At 33.9% G+C, this 22387-nt stretch overlaps 4 protein-coding genes across 10 annotated transcripts in view; all 4 read left to right on the top strand.

The window, feature by feature from the left end:
- The window catches only part of LOC100648253, a 57419-nt gene extending 48618 nt beyond the window's left edge, over positions 1–8801 (top strand). For all 4 annotated transcript variants that reach the window (XM_012313058.3, XM_048409695.1, XM_048409696.1 and 1 more), the window contains 6 exons: positions 281–545; positions 2689–2855; positions 3763–7497; positions 7693–7738; positions 8152–8340; positions 8582–8801. In XM_012313058.3, the coding sequence (XP_012168448.2) occupies positions 281–545; positions 2689–2855; positions 3763–7497; positions 7693–7738; positions 8152–8340; positions 8582–8611 (4432 nt within the window). In that variant the 3' untranslated portion in view covers positions 8612–8801. The remainder of the gene's footprint in view (positions 1–280; positions 546–2688; positions 2856–3762; positions 7498–7692; positions 7739–8151; positions 8341–8581) is intronic.
- On the top strand, positions 8640–11405 carry LOC100647743 (inositol-tetrakisphosphate 1-kinase). Of its 2 annotated transcripts, none has more exons than XM_048409700.1 (5): positions 8640–8770; positions 9489–9587; positions 9652–9793; positions 9923–10059; positions 10124–11405. In XM_048409700.1, exons 2-5 carry the CDS (start codon positions 9546–9548, stop codon positions 10706–10708), a joined length of 906 nt encoding a protein of 301 aa, XP_048265657.1. In that variant the 5' UTR covers positions 8640–8770; positions 9489–9545; the 3' UTR covers positions 10709–11405. The 2 variants fall into 2 exon arrangements, with proteins under 2 accessions (XP_048265657.1, XP_012168184.1); XM_012312794.3 differs by having other exon boundaries at positions 8651–9331.
- Positions 11406–12093: 688 nt separating this feature from the next.
- On the top strand, positions 12094–19392 carry LOC100647629 (HMG box transcription factor BBX). 2 transcript variants are annotated; one of them, XM_012312793.3, is made up of 9 exons: positions 12094–12305; positions 12390–12629; positions 14938–15138; positions 15368–15823; positions 15938–16125; positions 16217–16339; positions 16419–16526; positions 16614–16951; positions 17454–19392. In XM_012312793.3, the coding sequence occupies exons 2-9, from the start codon at positions 12603–12605 to the stop codon at positions 17540–17542; spliced, it is 1530 nt and encodes a 509-aa protein (XP_012168183.1). In that variant the 5' UTR covers positions 12094–12305; positions 12390–12602; the 3' UTR covers positions 17543–19392. The 2 variants fall into 2 exon arrangements, with proteins under 2 accessions (XP_012168183.1, XP_048265655.1); XM_048409698.1 differs by having other exon boundaries at positions 12094–12629.
- Positions 19393–20368: 976 nt separating this feature from the next.
- Positions 20369–22019, top strand: LOC100647984 (protein yippee-like 5). 2 transcript variants are annotated; one of them, XM_003398406.4, is made up of 3 exons: positions 20369–20515; positions 20653–20814; positions 21448–22019. In XM_003398406.4, exons 1-3 carry the CDS (start codon positions 20493–20495, stop codon positions 21635–21637), a joined length of 375 nt encoding a protein of 124 aa, XP_003398454.1. In that variant the 5' UTR covers positions 20369–20492; the 3' UTR covers positions 21638–22019. The 2 variants fall into 2 exon arrangements, with proteins under 2 accessions (XP_003398454.1, XP_003398455.1); XM_003398407.4 differs by having other exon boundaries at positions 20371–20515; positions 20620–20814.
- The last annotated feature ends 368 nt before the right edge of the window (positions 22020–22387 follow it).

The following is a 22387-nucleotide window of genomic DNA, read 5'->3' on the forward strand; positions in this document are numbered from 1 at the left end:
CGTGTTTTTATAACAACTTACTCGACGTGCGATAAATTCCTTTTAAAAGGCTTTATAGCTGGATCGCAGATTTTGATGCATTCACGAGAAACTTGACAGCGTAAAATGCACGTAAAACGAACACAATATCAACGTAACACGAAATATCTAGGTTAGGTATCCATTAAAATTTTCAACGTATAGAAAGTGCCTGTTTGCTTACGTTTATAAAAATATTAACTCTATCCACGATATTTGCAAACGTTCTACCTATAAATACGATTTGTTCTTTCGTTCGCAGGAAGAAGCCTGACGTTTTAGAATACTTGGACCTTTGCACGGACCCACCTCTTCGTTTGCCCGCGTCTCGCCACTCGAGAATGCAGTCACAGTCGGCGTGCGATTGTTATTGCAAAACTCGCGTGCCGATAGCGCAACAAAGAGAGGAAACTCAATACGCAAGAAGCGGTATCAGAGGGTCGAGAAGCTCTGCTCGTCGAACAGAAACGGCGAGAAGCGCGAGGAAAGTTACATTAGCAGCGGCGAAAGCGGTCAACGATGAACAGGTATCGGTGTAACAAGAAACGCGATCATATGGCAAATATGAAAATTGATCGGAATAACAAGCGATAAAAAGAAGAAGAAAGAGACAATGAAACTAACGCTCGTAAAATGTGGTAGACGTAGATAAGATACAGGATGAATTTTGGTATTTCAAATCCATAGGATTGTTTTTACAATATCGTGCGGATTTTGCGTAATCGATAACCTCAAGCGAGATAATTCTGAAAAAGAGATTCCGTTAATTTCTTATATAGAGATACTTTCAAAGTTACCTGTTGTTTATTCGACCAGTCGCGAAGAGACGACAAATCGACGACACGAACAGATCGATCTTTTATTTCAGTTAGGATAATAGGGATGGTTGAATTAGTATAACACTGAGGTTAACAGCTTGTAATATATATCTCGGAGATGAAAGAACACGGGAACCTTTCCTTGGGAATTTTTTAGAAAATCCCCAATACCTTAGGCTAGACTTTCTATTATAGCTGTACTTAAATAATAAAACTTAGAAGCAGTTGTTTATAATTTACTCCGATTATGTTTAAGATTTATGACAGTAGGCTTGGGCTCGAAGTGACACATCTGGTCGCTAAACGTAGCCACGGTCACGGGATGGATTTTTTTACCTAACAGAGGTATGGAGTAGTTGTATAACTCTGCTTAAAAATATAGTTGACCCGAGGGGTACAGACAAGTACAGAGAAAAGTACAAGAGTGAGTTCCATTTTGACTGTGGACAAGTAAGTGCAGTTCCACTTGGACTTTGGAGAAGTCAGCGCATTTGCCATCCTGTTGACCGTGTATTCCTTATTGAACCTAAGATTATTGTCATTAGTAGTATCTTAAATGGGTCTAGAGTAAGGACAAGTAAGGATGTTTTATTTGTGGTTAAAATTAATTTCCGTTTAATGAGCAATACCCAATACAACAACTGATTACAATATCGTCGTACGTCTTAGTCCAACACTGGGCTCCCAACTTCTCGATTCACACTCTCTGGCTCCTCCACTGACACTGCGGTTTCTCCACTGACACTGATGCCCGTTCTAGCATGCCTTTTGTCTTTCCTTAGCCCCACCACGCATGTGTTCCGCAAACAGCCGTGGCCAGGGTCACGTAGGCCTTTTCTACGAAACTATTCAATTTAAGGACCGACGACACATTGATGGACCCGACGATGCCTCGGCTCTCGCGACATTGTTTATGGCTAACCCGATATCTCTTCGGCCTTTTTCCCACGATACTACATTAGTATCTCGAGTATCTCATCGCCACGGCTAATTGTCAAATTCTGAAACAATCATATTTGTACAGTTAATTGTCATCTATATTGTACAACGACAATGGCTAATCCGAATGAAGGTTCGTTAAACGCCCCTAAGCCCAATGATGACTCGACATATATTTCCAACAACCTTGTAGAGAAAATAGTTACGCTGTTACGTAAGATATAAGAGAAGTAGGTAAATGATCGAAGGGTGACAACCCGGTAAAGAAACGTTGACTGTTCGAAAGATGATGAACCAATGAGGTTCGGTGACGATGCTGTTGCAAAGGAAAACTCTTGCTCGGTGGTGATTGCCCCACCACTGATCGCTCGAGGGTGTAATCCATTTTTACCTGATACAGCAATAACCATAAGGAACCTCTTGACTCGAAGATGTTTTATGCCACCTAACGCGTTAGCGGTAAATCAAAAAGTCACGTTTTATGACAGTTCCTTGGGATTATTGCGACCCAACAAATTGTGTTGACGTGGCACCTCGACCGAGGGATTCCGGGCTATGCAAGGAGTCACCCTACGAAACACATTTACCTTTCACCACTCTCCTGATACCTCTGAATACGAGTGTACGCTGTATGCACCTAATTTGGATAATATCAGGTCGTCCGAAAAGTTTCTTTCGTTTTATAAGGAAATAATGGATGCACAACGTTTCCCGTTTTATATTATTTTATCGAATTACGTATGATCCATTTTGTTCTACCAAAAGTAAAGATCACAACGTTCGATAGATTAGGTTTCGCGTTTGTACAAAGATGAGTCGTTGTGAAAGATGTATCTGTAAAAGAAAGACACTTTTCGGGCAACCTAATAGAACACTCGAATTTTAGATGGGTTATTCGTTGTCTGATTTGCAGCTCGATAGCAAGAGATCCAGCGCAACTCTTTCGGATTCGCCGGTGCTTAGTCCGGAAACAACGGCCGTTCTCGAGAACGTAGAAAAATTGGTGAAGGACGCGCAGATCCAAATGAAGGAGATAAGTATGTCCGCTAGGTGCGGCCGCCTTCAAAAATGCACAGACGTGTAAGTGTCCCGATCGATACGTGCTTTTCCCTACCAAATCTACCCGATACTTTGCAACGCGGTTGATACACCCTCGAACGACGCTCGTTTCTCTTCTCGGTCAATAGCTATTTCCTGCGTATTTAGTTTGTAATTTCATGTAGTAAACTGTGGCTTCACGCCATGCGCGTCGATGACGCTTGTGTCACGTAAAAAATGATATAAAACAAAAACTTCATTTCTCAAGAGTCCAAGACCCTCGAGTACCAATTACTATTATTATTACAATGTTCAAGTATGGTCTTATAATTCAGACTGATTTGGTCGTCAATATTCGGAATTTTTATACTAAGCGAGGACAATGGAAACGACGGTGGGGATATTATTCTTGGAAGTTGCTTATCAGGGTGGCGATGTGTCAACTGTCTGGAGGATATCTAGAGGTGGTCGCCTAAGGTGACGTCAGAGTAGAAGATTTTGGGGTCACACTTGCAATGTACGAAACATTCCAATGCAACGCCAACTCGCCTCGAAGCACGCAAAGTTTCATCGCGTCGATTTAAGTTCCAACAACAAGTGCTGCAAGCAGCAACATGGTCGGTCACACGTCGAGCCATTTGTCCGAGCGTCCCAACTTGTTCAAACCGCGCGCGTCTTTTGATATATAAATGCACGCGTAAGATACAACTAATTTTATTTTCCAAGATGTTCGATAAATAATTGCTACCAATTGATCATTGAACAAGCAAGATCTACCGTTTTGAAGCAAATAATGAATCAACAACATCCACGTACCGCGTCTCTGGCGCGTGTCGCTTGTGTTTCACCCGATTTCTCGTACGATGCTGTAGGTTAAATGGTTCAAAAAATTCTCGCTCCTTCGTCGGATTCTCAACGATATCGATACACAGCCTGGCGTTTCTTTCAGAGATCCGGACGAGGCGGCGTTCGACGACGAGAACGATCAGCTCTTGTACATCCGTGAGCGAGTGGCCTACAAGTTTCAAGAAGCGAACGGCTGGATCGACGCAGGATCCAGCGATCTTCGACCTGGTCGTGAGCAACGCGACGCGATCAAAGCCAAGAGGTCGGTCGATCTAACGGCGCCTAAATTTCAAACTTCCGACGATCGTTACGAGGAATTCTCGCGACGAAGGAAGCGGTACGTTCAGAGTTTCGGACTTTCCTCTTCGTGTCCCGCGCCCGAGCACGAAGAGCGCAGAGACCAAGATCGTATTACACGTGCTCCGCCAGAGGACACGCGGAGGGACGACAAGAGGGCGAACGCGTTCTCGGTGCGGATGGGTCCTTCGGTGAATATCAAAGGAGACCTGGTCACCCAAAGCTTGGCAAGCATTCGCATCTCGCCGGATCCGTCGTTCGTGCAGGAAAGTCGCAACGTCGCAACTTACGTGGTTCGTCGTGACTTTCGCGGCAAGGATGGCTCTCCGAGGAAGAGGGAGAAAGTCGCAAGGATAGCGGAGGACGGTGAAAGTAGGACGAAGAGGAAATCGAAGAGGGCGAGTTGGAAAGACCGTGTGGAAAGTGGCGATGGACCGGACGCGGCGCGCGTTCCTGGACAATCGGAAACAGTTGCGGCAGGGAAATCCTGCGATAGCTTGGCGAAGGACGAAAAATTGGACGATAAACTGGACGATAAACTGGACAAAAAATTGGGAGATGTGCCTGAAACGACAACGAAGGACCTCGAGGGCGAGGGAAACCTGGAATCGACGGATTACGACGACGAGGTCGCGTTGAAAGAGAATATTAGAGAAACTATCGGGGATATTTCGAACGACGAATCCGATAGTGAAATTATGGAGGAAGGGACGGACGATTCGGCGATGAAGATATCGGCGAGGGGCAACCAGAAGCAAGTGAGATTCGACGAGCGAATCTCGGAGAGGAAGGAAACCTCTGGAGAGGAAATAGTCGAGGACGGGAGTCCGCCGCGAGCGAAAAATCGCGAAAGTCGCATCGAGTCGCAAAATACCGAAGGAGCAGATGCAATTTGCCAGGAGAATTCGAAAAAATCGTTGACGTTCATCGAACGTTTGGAAAGCCGACGAGCTTCGAACGATCAACCTGAACGATCCAAAGGCTCTTCGAGGAAACTTGAAACGAACGACGAGCAGCTTCCGTTATCGAGCAAGGAAATGGAAGAAAAGCACAAGACCGATAAAAGAAGACACAAGGAGGTTTGCGTGAAGCGAAGGACGGAGAAGGATGAGCGCTATAAGGCGATAGATAAACGTTTCGCAAACATCGTCCAAACATATTGCAACAGAGACGAGAAACAGCCGGGAAATTACACGGAGGACAACGTTTCGTCGTCGAGCGCGATCTTCACGGAAGATAGCGAGGAATCGGACGATCTTTGCAATTTGTACGAACCTTCCATGGACGAGCTGGACCAGGTGTTGCTTTCGTACGATAAGATAATCGAGAGCGTCGTTCGATCGACGAAGACGATAGACAGGTTTCTTTCGCGGCCGGAGCTCGACGAATATCGCGCGCAGGATACGACGAGAGGAAAAGCCGACGGGAAATATACCGCTGATCTGGTTGCGATAAACAGCGCGAAGATCGCAACGGTGGAAACCGATGGAGCGGAACATTTATCCAAACAAAGTACGCTGGCTGATCGGTTTCACGCGCGCGCTAAACACAGCGGGGTGTCGAAAATAAAGAAGAACTGGACGATTAGGTCGGAGAAATTTGCAAAGCGGAGCGCAGCGATTGAATTGCAAAATTGCGAATTTGATCAGAGCGCAGAGACGGAGGTGGAAGAACGTCGAGATCGGACGAAATCGACGAGCGAAGATCAACGATTGCTAACGAGGAATAAAGCGAACGTGAACGAAGAACGGGAGCTTGATAGGATGAAACGAACGAAAGCTACAACGTGTTTAAAGTCGTCTGTATCGAAGAGAAACGAGGACGGTTCGAGGAGAAGATGTATCGCGCCGAAAGTCTCGGACAAATTTACGGCGCGTATTTTCGCAACGAACTCGAGGACGAAGGATCGACCGGCCCCTCGGAGGAGAACGTCGAACGAAGAGACCACCGGTTCGAGCGAAGATAACAGCAGGAATTACGAAACGACGACCGGTACCAACGAGACGAGAGACGTTTTCCCTCGTAAAGCGCGTTTATTTCGAATCGTGAACGATAGCTCGAGCTTGACAGCCTCTTCGATTTGGCCGCAGTCTTCGAGTACGGATACGAAGAGCGCGAACGATACGAAAATGTCGCAAGAGACGTGGAGGTCGCTGACGACCAAAAACGAGTCTCGCGACGAGAGAGCGACGATTCTCAGGATAAACGCGCTGGAATTGAAGGAAGGGGAGGTTCAGAAAGGTAATTTCGATGACACGACGTTGCGGAATATCGTTCGCCCCGCTGTCTTAAAACATGTTGCAGCGGAAGAGAAGATCGAGGAAAACTTGATGGCGCGCGCTCTTCGAGAAGAAACGCGCTTCGTAGAAGATAAAATAAAGAACATGCTGAAGGTAAACGAGCTAGTGCCTCTGATGGCGAAGAGCTTGTTGGAGAGTTTGAAGAACGACGAGGCCAGTCGTGGAAACTTGCAGTCGCTGGTGTCTGGAAAATCGTCGATATACGACGCGGTTTCGAACAACGTTCGTATGGTCGGGGCGACGAAATCGGATAACGAATCTCAGGAACGAGATTCGCAATTGGAACATGCGCGGGTTGAAACGAATTTGAACGAAGAAATTATCGAGAAAGATATTTCGATAAAGGATAAATCCGAACGCGACGACGCTATTCTTAACGAGCCGATTCCCAATACCGAGGACCGATCGTCTTTAAAATGTAACGTTGATATATCGAGAAATGAAAATTCTGCGGATAAAATAGACGGCGATATCGAGTTGGCGGAAGACGTTAAAACAAGCGGTGGAATTGATAATACGAAAAAGGATCCTGAAAAGAATGACGAGAATGACGAGAATATCTCGAAGAACGATGCGAATTTGCGGATGGAAGTAAGTGAGAAGGAAAATAAAATGTCTAGGAGAACTGCGTTTAATATTATTCACGAGCCAACCAGGAGCAAAGAATGCCACGTTGCTGAAGCTTTAAAAAATAATCCGCTGCGAAATATCGATGAAAGAATGAATTTACGCAATAACGAGGCAGCTGTAAAGGATATTAAGGAAACCTCGTTGAAAACGGACGATGACAAAGACGCGAAGCGTGATGACCTTGAAACATGGAATAAAAGATCAGTATCTTCGAGCGACGCGGTTGGTGAATTGAGAAAAGAGAAATCTGTAGAATTGTGTTCGATGGAAAATCCAGGGAAAAACGAACAGTTTGATAATAATATTTCGCAGGGTTTATCGTCTGATTCATTGCGCGATTGCGCGTCTCTTCGATCTTCCTCGAGAAACCTTTCGAAAACTTCATCGAATAATACGAAACTTTCACAGGAAGCGAATGAACTTAAGCAGATGGAAACGAGTAATGTGATTGTTGATAAAATAAGCAATATAAATAACTCGCATTTCGATAGCTTATTCGAGAAAAAGAACATTTTATCCGATGTGTATGACGGAATGGACAAAAGGTTCTTCTCTTCTACGTGTCTTGATGCCAATATCAATTATTCAAGTTTGCTTAATCAACGGCAGAGGTAAAGGAAATACCTTAAAACACGCGCAATTTCAAGTAATTTAATTAATTAATCAGTCATTATACGTTGAATGTTTGGTCGTATTAACTAAAAAAATATTTATGAAATTATATCTACAATTATTTAATTACTGTCATTATTTTCTTTAATCGATTTCCTCGAAATTGTACTATTCTCAAATTATACTTTTTACAGGCTTTCTAATGGTACGTCTACGATATCTACGATAGAATCGAACAAGGTAAGAAATATCTCTTTAACATTCAACGTGTCCAACGTAATAATTAAACTGCGAATATTTATACAAATTCGTATTTTTACGAATATAATTCAAATAATAGAATCTAGGCAGGAGTTTGTTTTCTCTGTTAAATATTATAACGTATTCTGTATATTTATGCATTCTGAAATTTTTTATAATCCGTTTTCGATAGAGTAGTCCAGCGATAATTCATTTGGCAGAAAGTCTCCTGCCTTTTGTATTAAGAATATACTATCATGTTCGCAATTGTGAGAATTAAAACGAATTTGCTCGATTTTATTAATTTTTAATTCCATGCGCAAAAGTTTTCCGAATAAAATCAATAAAAATAATTAATATTTAAATTTGTATATTTTTTAAATTCTTCGTCTAATTACGTCTCATTATCTCAGATGGAAATTTCGGATACTTCACACTCCGAAGGGGAATTATACATGCCAAGTTCCGGTTCATATTCTCTCGGAGAAGTTCGAATGTTGACAAAGATTCGATCGGATGGCGAAAACACCGATGATTTCGATAATAACGTCGCGATTTTCGTTACGAAAGAGATGTTGACTTCTTGGAACGAATCTTCAAAGGTAAAATAACAAATTTCGTAATATATATATATATATATACATGAAATAATATTAAAATTATACTATTGTATAATGATATGTATTAGTATTAAAATTATTATAAATTAAAATCTTAAAATTAATATCTTAGTAAGAAATTAAATTATTTAAAGAAATTTCAATGTTATATTATCATATTGTTAATCGAACCTTTATTATGAGAACTATACTTTTTAATTATACTTAATTGATTTATTTTTAGTCTCTCATACAGAGCATGGGAGAAATTTAAAATTGCTGATTTGATAGAAAGCGCGTCATAGAAACATGAACATGAAGAATGTGTATTACAAATACTGCAATTGAAGATGCAACGACGGTGACATATTCCCGAATATTTATGATTTGAAAGGACCATTAAATACACGATGAAAAATATCATGAAAGTATTGTAAATAAAATGATAATTTTAGATAATCATATTATGTATTGGATTATTATAAGTGCCGTGTAATTAAGCATAAATAATGTGAAATGTGCTTGTCATTATTATGTCGCAATAACCTGTGATCATTTATTACACTATCCAAAATAAATATAACGATAACCCAAGTTGTACGCGAGAATAAAATTTGAGAAAATACTTTGCTTTAAGAAAATAAACTGATTGTGTAAAATGTATAGAACCAAAGGGAATACAATAATATCGTGGAGTATTTCTTAAATCATCCAAACATAACCTTACATTTCGAGAAAAATATGAAATTAGTTGACACAAGAATCTCTTAAACAACGCATTAATAGAGTATAATTTACCTAAAGGTTATTATTAAAATAATGTACTGTATACGCTTTAATAGATAAAAATTATATTCAACATAAGAAAACAACGCGAAAAAAAATGTGCGACAAGTATGTCATCGGTTACTCGATATCCGAAAAAAAACGACAAAAATTTAATTGGAATGACTTTTGTAGTGTTTGTGAATCTGAAGGGTTTCTATTAAAAATGGTAAATAATTGTTTAAGCTTTCTGAAATTATTATTAAATAGTTATGCTATACATGATATTATAATAATGTGAGGTTATGTATAAAATGTTTTATTTATAATTTATATGCGTCTATAATATTTTATCAAATATTTTAGAATTGATACGTTAATTTCAGATTGATATAAACTCTGATCTTGAACCTCAGGGACCATTCCATGTTTTTATATACAAAATGACAGACAAACTAGCACATGCTGAATATGGTGATCAATATGTATGAACAAATTTTTTATATTTATTGTGATTAACAACGTTATGACAATTAATTTATATTCCAGGCCAAAGCAATCATCTCAAGAATGAAAGAATACTTTTACCAACATCCTGAAATAATAGTTATCGACCCTTTGGACAATATTAGGATTTTAATAAATCGTTATAAATCATATGAAATCTTACAAGAACAGCTACAACTCGATGGTAAATACAAATTCTTAATACTTAGATTCGATAATTTTCTATTATAGTTAAAAAAATATCAAATAACAAATTATTGATCTATATATAATATATGTGAATTATATGATTATATGATCTATCTTTTTATAGGGGTATTCACTCCAAGGTTTGTAGAAATTAAAAGTAAAAATGCTATTGAGAATATATCGCTGTTAAAAATGGCAGGTATTAAGTTCCCATTTCTTTGCAAACCACTTGTGGCTCAGGGTTCCAACGATGCACATAAGGTAATTTAATCATTAGAAAACATATGAATGTTATTTAAAGGTTAATAATAATCATGCTTTTTAGATGATGGTGATTTTTAATGAAGGGGGTGTGAAGGATTGTCAGCCTCCTTGTGTGGCTCAACAATTTGTCAACCATAATGCAATTCTTTATAAGATATATATAGTTGGAGAAAACTTTCATGTAGTCGAAAGACCTAGTTTCAAAAACTTTTATGAAGAAGACTGTACTGCATTAAACACAATATTTTTTAGTTCTCATGATATATGTAAGAGCGATTCCAAGTCTAAATGGTCAATTCTGACAGAGGAAGACATTCCATTAACCGTAAAACCGAAACGTGAAATACTGGAGAAGATTGTTAAGAGAGTTACAGAACTTTTTGGATTGCTTTTGGTTGGTGTCGATGTTGTTATTGAAAATCATACCGAAAAATATGCGATCATAGATGTAAATATGTTTCCTGGGTATGATAGTTATCCTAATTTCTTTGAACAATTAATAAGCTGCATAAAGAAGCTATCAATTGAAAACAGAGATTTGCAGCAGCATTCTAAAATTTATACACTAAAAAAGTGTTTAAGCGATGACTTGGATTCTGGCTTTGAAAGCGACGAAAAGAAAAAATATTCTACAAAAAATAAATAATATAAATAACAAGAAAGTGAAGGAGATTAATAAATATATCAAACTGATATTCCAGTTCACTATATTCTAACAAGTACAAAGTGATATAATTTGATGAAGCAATGTATGCTTTTTTTATAATGACTTATTTCATGTTTACCCTCGACAGTATTTGAAACTGTCACAGCAGATCTGCGTTTTGTGACCTCGCTACCTTCTAACATTTTTGGGTTGTTTGTTCATGGTATATAGTTGTAGTAGGGAAAGATTAATTTTGTTTATAAACTATATTGACATTTTTTAATAAATTTTGTCCATTATGGTGAGAAACGCATGACTGCCAAAGAATATTTTATACTTTTCACTTGTATACTATATTTGCATAAATGGTTGAATAAAACACCTCTGGGATTAATATATGTAACGTATATTTATAAATTTACATTTTCATTGTGAAGTATGAAATTGTACATTAAAACTACTATAAAAATATTAAAAATACACAATGAAAGAATTATTGAATACTATAGTTTTTTGCTCAAATAATACTTTCATGTAGTTGCTTATTTTGACAAAACTGTAAATATAGGGCGGTTCGTTTAGATGGTATTATCTAAATATTTATTTCCGCTTTTATATGTGACCATTGAAATACTGTAATTTCATCTTGAAAAACTTTTTCATACAACAATAAATAAAGCAGATCTGAATATCCAGACCACGGTCTTATTAACTATAAACAGATCTGAACACTTCCATATCGAAGGTATCGGTGATGTCGTCCGTCTTTTGAGTCGAAAAAGATCAAAATGGAGGACAAGAAATGGTCTTATTGTGTGCATATGTGATACGTATATTTGTATATACAGATATTACAAATGTCCCAGACAGAGACAGAGACAGTCTACTCATCTTTGCCTGTCTCACAGAACGAGTTCCTTTTCGTCTTCCATGTTTATTTTTCAGAACTCAATTTTCGAACGATTTTCTTTAACAAGTATCGAGATCTGTTTACTGTTTATTCATATGATCGTGCAGTAGATGCTTTGCATAGTCATTTTGATTTTCCATTATATTTCATTGGCAAAAAATATCTTCATTATTAATCAATGCCTTAATCTCAAAGATAATGTGTAATTTATAATAAAAAATTAATATTGTCATTTATATTAATTGAGAAATATTATACAAATTTGTAAATCTTTCATTTTAAAGAGTTAAAAAGTAAAATATTCAAAGAAAATAAATCTCTTTTAGTAATGTTTGTGTAGTTTAATTGGTAACACTGATATGCTCATACGCGCGAACCTTTTATTTTTTTGAACACAATGCGCACGATGCTGAAAATGTGTACAACATTAACGTATTGCTCTCTCGATAGTGTGTGTAATTTTATACAAAGCGAAACAAGAATTCAGTATTCATTAGAGACTTAAAATAGTATTAGCAGTCGATACGATTTAGAATCTATTGATTCATTCAGATTAATTCTTTTGGAACGAGCACATATAGGCGCGTGACTGGTTTTAACAGTGACGTTTGTAGATTCGTGACGTTTGCACGACAAATGATTTAGTTGCAAACACAAATCGCTGGAATAATACTGTTTGTGTGACTTGTGAGTAAAACATAGCCCGAAATGTTTTTCAAAGCGACTAATAAATTTCGTGAAATGTGATAAAATATCGTGACTTTTTGCCAGAATTTTCTTTCACGTGGGCCACCAGAAACAAATGTGGACGAAGGCATCGAAGGAGGAAAAAGATAGAAATAGTACGTAAGAAGGAGAGGTTAATTCGTGCACGGAAAAGAGCCAGAGAAAGAAAGCAAGATACGGAGGAAAAGAGAGGACACTCAGTGCCGAAGCTTTATCTTTATTATGCGCCGCTGAGTGAATTGTCAAGTGAAATCAGAAATGGCTGCCAACGAGCAACAACGCAAGGTGAGTAGGGAGAAATACATTGTATTTTTCTCGAATTGCCAATGGCTTTTCGATACGTCCGTGTCAACAGCGAATTCGTAATACTGTCTAAGGTTAAATTTATCATTCTGAACAGTCGAACGTGTGATTTATTCGCGATGATTTTGAGTCAAAAAACGGGATTTATACAATGTCTCGAGACTAGTCATACTAAAAGGAACAACAACGTCTTGGGCTTAGTTCTATGTTAATAAATATTTGACAATTAGGGGGACTCAAGAACGAATTATACAAGAATATAGTAGCATTTTGCGTGAATGGGAATTTTTTCAAGGGACGATTCACTTCATTCAAATATTTGCCAGATCATCGGTGCATAGAAAGACGTATAAATTGTTATATGCAGTATTTACATTTGCACAAGCAGCTGTCAGTAGATGATCGGAAAGGTGTCATGAGGTCTTGGAAAAAATGTGCAATGTGCAATTCTCTTCGATGTCTGGTTCATATGAAATATGTTCCAAATTTTTTTCCAAAACATCGAAAGCTCATATGAATTTGACAGAGATAGGTAGTGTGATCGAGGCAATCAACGTACAATAGCATTAACGAAAGCTGCGACGTATGACAACCGACATGCCCTAACAATTTTGGACTATACTTCCTTCATTATATTTTTCATCATATTTTTGACTAACGATGCGACTTTTAGATAAATCGAAATTAGTGAGGAATTGCGACATTTCATACTGAAAATATTCTGGACTTTGTGCAGTTGAAGTAATTAGACAGAATACGAAAATTAACATATGCCTGTTATGACGGCGGATATCTATATTTCTTTTTCAATGAGACTACTGCTACTACTACCGTCAATTTTTATATTAATCGTATATTGTCAATATTATTACGAAATATTTCGGGAATGTGGCGAATCTTTCATTCCTTTGACATTGGATTCTCTACCAATCCAAAGCATTTGTAGATCGTTCTCCTCGTTGTACCATAAATAGACGTGATTTTCTTTTTTGTCTTAGAGTTATCATGGAACGCAATCTTTTTTTGGAAAAATCGTTTTTACAAACGTCGCAGCAAATGGAATTTTTCTCATGACTTTTTACTGTTAATGTTTAAATTTTATGACCAATTTCATAATATCGTGCACAGAATATAAATTAATATATTTTTATTATACTCTCGTTTCGTAATAAAGTTGACTTATCGTGAAGGTAAAAATATTGAAAAGATAAGGATAAATAACGAAAAGATTACATTCCATTAAAATGGATATATTTCTGCTTTTATTTTATTCACTTATGTATATGTATGCGTTATATACGTGCATATGCACAATCTCCGTCATATTTGTGTGTTGATTCACGTTTACGTTTTTTCATTACTTGTATAACAATTCGTTAAGTATGGACGTGAATAGAACATTAGAAAAAGTATGGGGAATAACGTATACTATAAGTAATGCATTTAATTGCACTCGTAATTAAATAATCAATAAAGTTTTTTTTATCAAGAAAATTATTTTTATAAAATTAATATACCTTACATAAAATGATAAAATATTTTTATAATTTCGTTTTTAATATGCTTAATTGAATAAATAACTGAAAAACATATTATTTACCATTTAGTATATTATATTAGTAATTGTCTTTAATAAATATTTCATTTAAAAAATGTTTAAATGACACTTGTGCTTATTCAATGTTAAAAAAGGTATATGCACATAGATGAGCAATGTATGAACATACATCCATTTCTTAAATTAGTAACAACATATTTTTGTGTGTATTTCTTTAAATTGTACATTTAATATAAACAATTAGTTTTAATATATTGCTATTATCTATGAATGTACAGATAAGCATATGTGACCTTAGAATCTGTCAAGGTATGTGATTTTAAGGTTTCACAAGTGCTGTAATATAACTGAATATTGTTTTGATCTAACAATATATGTAATTTTTTTATTGTTATATATCATATTATATAATTTTTGTAACAAATAACAACTAAATATGTAATATATATTAATTTCTATAAATAATAATGATTTACTTAGTTTAAGAGATGGTATTTGTGTTTATATCTAAATATTTTTGTTAACTTAATTAGAAATATTTTAATTCATATCTTATTAATTGTTTAACATAGTATTAAAAACATATTTTTACCATATTTAAGTAGAAATAGAAAATAATTACACACATACTTTATTTCAATCAGATTACTTTACATAATTTTTATTAACCAGTTATATATATTTGTAAAGAGATATGTACTAATAGATCTATCAAATTGTATTAACAATTAGGAATCACGAGAATTAAGAGAACCAGCCCACCATGCAAGGAGACCAATGAATGCTTTTCTTATTTTTTGTAAACGTCACCGTGGTTCTGTGCGATCTGGTTTCCCACATTTAGAAAATCGAGCAGTTACAAGAGTTCTTGGAGAATGGTGGGCCACTCTTCATCCAGATCAAAAACGTTCTTATACAAATCTAGCACAGGAGGTAAGTTACTTGCATAATAAGGAAGTTAAATGTCATGCTAGTAATTATAGTGTTGATGTAATTTGACATAGTCAGCTATAAATCTTACAAATTCAATACTGTTTACAATTCTATACAAATTTTCATTAAAAACTAAATATTTTTTTTAAATTGTATATTAGAAATTTTAATTACAAATTTTTAATTTTCCTAATTGTAATTTTTATGATTACAATTTTAAATTTTTCAGTACAAAGATGCATTCTTAAATGCAAATCCTGACTTTAAGTGGTACAAATTACCAGCACCTCCTTTACGTACTTTGAATACTAGGCCTACAAACAAAAAGGCAGAAACAAATTCTAATGAGCAAATAGTAGAAAGTGTAAAATGTGAGAACAAGTCTTCCGATTATTCAAAATCTGATAAGCGAGATGGACAATCAATTCAACCAGGAAAATTAGCTGATGAATCCCAAATTGGTGGCCTCAGTTCATTATTTACACCTCAAAAAACACAAGCAGCAGATGAGAAAGTGACTATTAATGGTTCTGTGATTGAAAATGATACTGAAGTTCCAAAACCTCCTAAAAAAAGATATTTAGAAGTACCTTTTTCATCTGATAATAAGAGAGAATGTAAAGCTGATCTTTTTGATGCAAAAAAGAGAAAAAAATCTGAATCAAATAATAATGTGCATCAATATGTAAGGGACCTTTTTAATTAAATTTTTCTTAATTAAATTTTCTATCTTTAAATAATTAAATAGTCGTACTATTTCTTAAAATCTCACATTTCTAACATTAACAATTGTATTTAGGATACAGAGGATGAAAAAACAGAAATAAATAATTTTTTAACTACGAACATGCCTTCAGAAGAAAGTAATTTTAGAAGTGAACGAACATGCAAAGGTTTACGTTATCAAAAGTTCCTTGCAGAACAAATGAAAAATGTTGGTGTATCAGGACAGCAGCCTAAGAGAAGAAGACAAACTGGAAATCGTAGGTAAATAATTACAATATTTCATAAAACTTGTGTTGCATGTAAAATATGATTTCGTCATTAATAACCTACTTCTGATTGATGCTTTCATTAGCACTGATGGTCAAGCAACTGAAAGAAGAAACTCTATTTCTTCAAATGTCAGTGAAAAAACAGATTCCTTGAGTAGTGAAGGTGGAAATAGCTCTCGCGGCGAATTAGAGCATCTTGTTGAAAGGTAATTTAAATTCGTTTATCATTTGCATTTTTATCATATATATGGAAACAAAAAGAAATAATATAAGTATTATTTAAAGCGCCGAGGGAAATATAGAAGCATCAAAGCCAGAAGAGACAGAAACTGAAGGTGCAGAAGGACAAGTTGATTTTGGACCATGGACTGCAAGAAAAAGGTTTCGAGCTGAGTAAGTTTAATGCCATTTTATAATGTTACGCATTAAAATATTGTGTAATATACAACGAAAATGTATTATTTTCATTTTCTTATGTAGGGACTTTAATTTAGAAAAGAAAATTGAAGCGTTACCATCTTTAAGTTTAGAAGAATTTCAGGAAAAGAAGAAGCAACAACGTACGAAAAAGAAAAAAATTGTACAAAAATTAACATCGACTTCGAATAACAAAAGGCATCAGAATAATTTCGACAGCAACGATCAAGCAAACAGTCAAAACAATACAAAAATATCCCAAACAGAACGTGAAAATTCAGAAGATGCTGAGAAACTTCTAGTTGGAAGTCAAAAAAGGAAAGCACGAAAACAAAGCATTACACGTAACGCGGCAGCTATAAATGATTCAAAGCAAATTGAGATTGAGGAACCCAATAAATGTAAGTATAGACGAAATAAACTGTATTGTTTATTTCTTACTTTCATTTTATTTCTTAGTGTTTTGTTCATAAATATAACAGAAATATTTCTTGTAAATTTTTCAGATTGGAACGTTATTATTTTTATGAAAGAAAAACTTATAAAAATTATCTTATCTTTTGTTTAGATTATCTATGTTTTCATCTATAAAGAAGTGAAAGTTACAAGAAGAAATTGTACTTTTTATTAGGAACTAGAGTTCAGTTAACTAAAGCTTCAATTTATATTATAAGGTATTTATGTATGAGTTAGAAAACATAAATTTACGTTCCAATCTGCAAAGTTTTCACTTGTACTTAAGTTTTATAATTTGTAAACATTTTTGGTTTTAAAATTAAGATATTTAAGATTATGAAAATAGAGGATATTATGTTTGTTATTTCATGTTTGTTATTATAAATACGATATAAGCTTATATTATTTAATTATTATCAAGTTAATTAATTATGCAAATATTGATAGCATGGTGTGCATCGCCGGACTTAGAAGCACTGGCATGTCTTGCAGCAGTTGCCGCCAACAGAACAAAACTTACCAAAAATAATACATAAGAGATATATATTTTTCATATTTAGCAGTCGTTCATGACTTAAACTTGTGCTAAGTAAACCAAAATCTTATTCATTTATTTCTTAATACAATTTCTTATTAGCTGAATTATTGAAATAATTGCTTTGATTGCTGTTAAAAAAAAAAAAAAAAAATAATAACGTTTCCGATTTATCAAAAATGTACTACGTTATTATTGTTAATATCTATGTCGTTAATCGCTGTTAATATGAATATTAATACTGTGACTGCTATAATTATTTCGTCACTCAAAATGTAAAAATATTTCTTTTATGTTGCATGAATGTCCCACAAATGTGGTTTATGGAATATAGTTTCTTGTATAGTTTGTTAATGAATAATCTTGTTACTATTACATACTGAAGAAAGATTCTAGTTTTCACTTTGCGTTGCGTGTAATTATTAAAATGTTACGTCAAGCATTCTATACTTGTTAATAAATACCTGCAGTGCAGATGATAGCCATTTTATCTAACTTGAAATAAAAATGCCCGCATATTGATATTCATTGGGAAATTTGTGCAACTTCCAACAAAGGACGTATTATAGTCATATAGGACCTGACTAGGTAAATATTCGCTGAAGGAAAGGAAAGGTGCATGCAATAAAAGAGTGTTAGTGAGCGTGTATTATGATGATATTGGCAGAGCAAGGATTTGATCTTGCAAATTAATTTTTTTAATATAAAATGTTATAAATACTATGAAGAAGGGACGGTAACAAAACCGTAAACCTCTACAAAGCCGATGAGCAGGGCATTTTATCATATCTATGTGTAGTAATGATAACACGTAATAATTGCAAAGTCACTTGTTACTATTTTTGTTATTATCATCGGCGTACGTTTTATCTATATTTCATTATGTTCTGTAAACATTTTATGTACATAGAAATAGGTGCAGTATTATGGAAGATATCCTTCATGATCTGAATATCAAAAAAGGATATAATCAAAATATATATGTATAAATATATATATATATATACATACGCAATATACATGTACACATGAAAGAGACCACTGTTTATATGCTGTACGTGCGTACATGTAAATATACATAATAACGTTACGTATGCAAAATAAAAAATGTAAATTTTATTATTAGCGAATGTTCAATATCAGAAAGCGTATGTATACGTGTATGTATATAATTTGATAAGACTACGTATATATATATGAATGTATATTTATAATATTTATATAACTATTATTCTAGAATTAAGACCATGAAAAATGCGTTTCTGTGCTCTGTTTGAGAAAGTAAGGGACTTGTCTGTGATTTTGGCTAAAGGAGTTTTTAATATTTTATATTTTTCTATTGATTTTTTCTCTCGTTTTTCTTTCTCATTTTTTTAATTTCATTAAAGTCTAACTCCAGACACTATTAGTGAAATGATAGGAACAATTAATGTTAGTAAATTCCTCTGTAATATGGAAATGAGTATACTGATTATATTTCAAATGTGCCTTGAAGAGATATGAACATAGATATTAAACAATGACCAACAATATATTTTCGATTCGTTTCGTAATTCTAAATGTTTTTTGGCTTTTACATTTATACCTTCCACATTTTCTAATTGTGGTTACGGTACATAATTATAGCGAGGCTTTTACGGCCAACGTCCGAATATTTGGAATTATAAAAGAAAAAATTAAGGGAAAGTGTTTCGAATTTTACTGCACAAACATCTATGTACCTAGCTTTAAAAATATAATTTACACGAACATATATATTATATATATATATATATATCTATATTATATATATACTTGTAACATATTGTATACCGTTTATATGAATAATAAAGATATAATATTTTGATGTAATCTCTCGAAATTATTTACAAGATATTTTGAATACAAAAGGGATAATATATATAACAGTTCTTATTCTAAAATAACTTATTCATTTTTTCAATGTATGTTTATTTTAAAAAAGAAAAGAAATAATACGTAAAGAGCCTTACTCTAAAAAAAGCTTATTACTTTTCTCAAAGAAATTTTTTAAAAAGTTTTTATTAAAAAAGATTTGTTAATTTTATTTATAGTATTTATTTAAAAATATATCCCAATTCGCATGTGTATTTTAGACGCGAATATAGATAGTAATTCATACGAATATTTCTATGAGGTATGAAATTAAATAAATATTTGAGTAATATGTATTTGCGGCATTTTCGTCATTTTCCAAAAATATATTATGATGCTTATGTTTTATTTAATTTGCTCGTGTATAAATATAGATAATATATATACATGTTTCTTCTTAGCTGTGATTTTTAACGTTAAGATTACAAATCTATCTTATTCGTCCTCTTATTGGTGTTTCGTTTTACATATTTCAATTTTTAAATTAATTTAGAAAAAAATCAATTTTCACGTATCGCTATTGATGTTGATATAAGTAAATAAATTTCGTAAATATACATATAAAACCGTTAAATAACATTACATCAAACTTATTTCATGACTATTTATAGTGACACATATTTTATAAACATATAGCTCTTTTAATTTCGATTTAAACTTACCTAAATACTGCGTCCTCATTTTAAAATTAGGACTTGTATACAAAATGTTTTACTTTCAAATTATTCACTATTTTATTAAACCATTTTTAAACTGTTGATTATGCATGTAATAATATTCATATCGAAAGAAAATTTATATTAGAGACAATAATTTTGTTTTGAAATTAAAAGAAGCATATGTTTATAGAACATGTAGTTCTATAAATAATTATGAAATAATTTTGATGCAATATTATCTTACATTTACAGTCTTGCATGTCATTTTTGTATTTTTTTCAGCGTCGCCCTGATCGCAGCGTACGAGTTTAAAATTTTCGTAGGCGGTTGCACCATCTAGAAGCTTGAAATCTATGAATCATGCACGGTTAAAACAGCTTGACAGACTCAAGCATTTGGATGGTATTGTTGTGTAGCGTAGTGTATGTATCACGCTGTAGTGACAGCTACGTCAAATTACATGACTTGCTTGTTTGTAGAGTCAATGCAGTTCGCTTGAATCTACCAAGTCGTTTTTATTTCACAGTAGATACTTGGAAAGCGATTTACGATATTTCAGGATGGGCGTAATTTTCTTGGAACACATCGGAGGTACTCGGTTGTTCTCCTGCGCTTCTTGTGACACCAATCTTACAAACAGAGGTCAGCTGATAAGCACGCGTTTTACGGGCGCGACAGGCCGTGCTTTTCTATTTAACAAAGTCGTCAACTTGAATTACAGGTATTCGCGTTTTTCCTTTGTTCCTTTAAATAAATTAACGTCAAACGTAATATACAATAAGTTTATGTTTACATTTCTACCTTTTGAAAATTCTCGCGCTTGACAAAGACAATTGTGTAAGGTGGAATGTTATTATACTCATGTACCTAAGAAAGAGGGACAGAGGAGTTGAATTTAAGTAAAAATTTGAATTATCCGTTAGAGGAGAATGTGTATAAACATATGGGAAAGAGAACTAATAATTGTTTGTAAAATTAATTACAAAGGTACAACATGGCGTCATTTTGTTTTGATATCTTCATTGTATTATTTGTATATTACGTTAAGATTTATTAGTACAGTTTAAAGAAACTTTGTCATTCTAAAAAAACTTATCATTATTTCAAACAAAAATAATTTTATTGCTTCATTGATTATTTAAATGTTTGTAACTTTTATTACTTATTTTATGTTTATTATATATTATTCTTAGGTACATGATTTTCCTGTTTATACATATGTAGCTTTTTAACATTGTTTAGCACACAGGATACCATTCGTAAATGTACAAAATCTCAGAGAAATTGTACTAATGGAATAATCTTATATTATTTTTGCCCATTCATAATTTAATTTGTCTACAATGATACACAGCGAGGTACAGGATAGAGTGATGTTGACGGGTCGTCACATGGTCCGAGATGTCAGCTGCAAAAACTGTGATGCTAAACTTGGGTGGGTGTATGAATTTGCCACAGACGAGAATCAACGATACAAGGAAGGCCGTGTCATCCTGGAACGTGCTTTAGTCACTGAGAGCGATGGAATGGGCGATAATATTTAATAACATACATATAAGTAGCACGCCATAGGATAAGAATACCTTATAGTCAGTTGTCCTACTTCTCTGTGTTCTTTCATTATTTGGAATAATCAAAAAGAAAAGATTATTGTATGAGTATACGATGATTTATATTTAATATCTAATATCTAATATTTTTGTAAACATAAAACATATATCATTATTTTAAAGCTATTTTTCATTCGACAATGTATTTTGTGTTAGGTCACATTTAAAATAAACGTTTGGTCTATTATTGTGTTAGAACTTTAAATATTATAATGTTTTTCTATATTAAAATTTATTGTAAAGAAAGATATAGATTATACTGAATAAGTAAGATAAATTGTAAACTACGACCAAATATATTAATTAACTTAATAAATCTCAGAGAATTTGTTAGTTTATTACAAATAATATTTTAATCATATTTTTATCTACATAAATAGACTGCGGATGTTTATGCAAATTCATATATTTACGAATATGTAATACTAATAAAATAGAGCCTCAGAAAATATTTGTTTTACTCATCTCAAATATTAAAACAGATATTGTACTTTGAATATTTTATATATTTTTAATATTAATGCACTCTGCATTCTGATATCATTAAATTTCTCACAATTGCATAAAAATCCTCAGTTTATTAATAAATATACACTATATAAAAAGAAACCTAATTGAATTTGAACGCATACTAAAAAGCCAAACAAAATCGACTTACATTTGAGACACAAATGAACCGCGCCC

This window comes from Bombus terrestris, chromosome 10, assembly GCF_910591885.1.
Source record: "Bombus terrestris chromosome 10, iyBomTerr1.2, whole genome shotgun sequence".
Taxonomy (NCBI): Eukaryota; Metazoa; Arthropoda; class Insecta; order Hymenoptera; family Apidae; genus Bombus; species Bombus terrestris.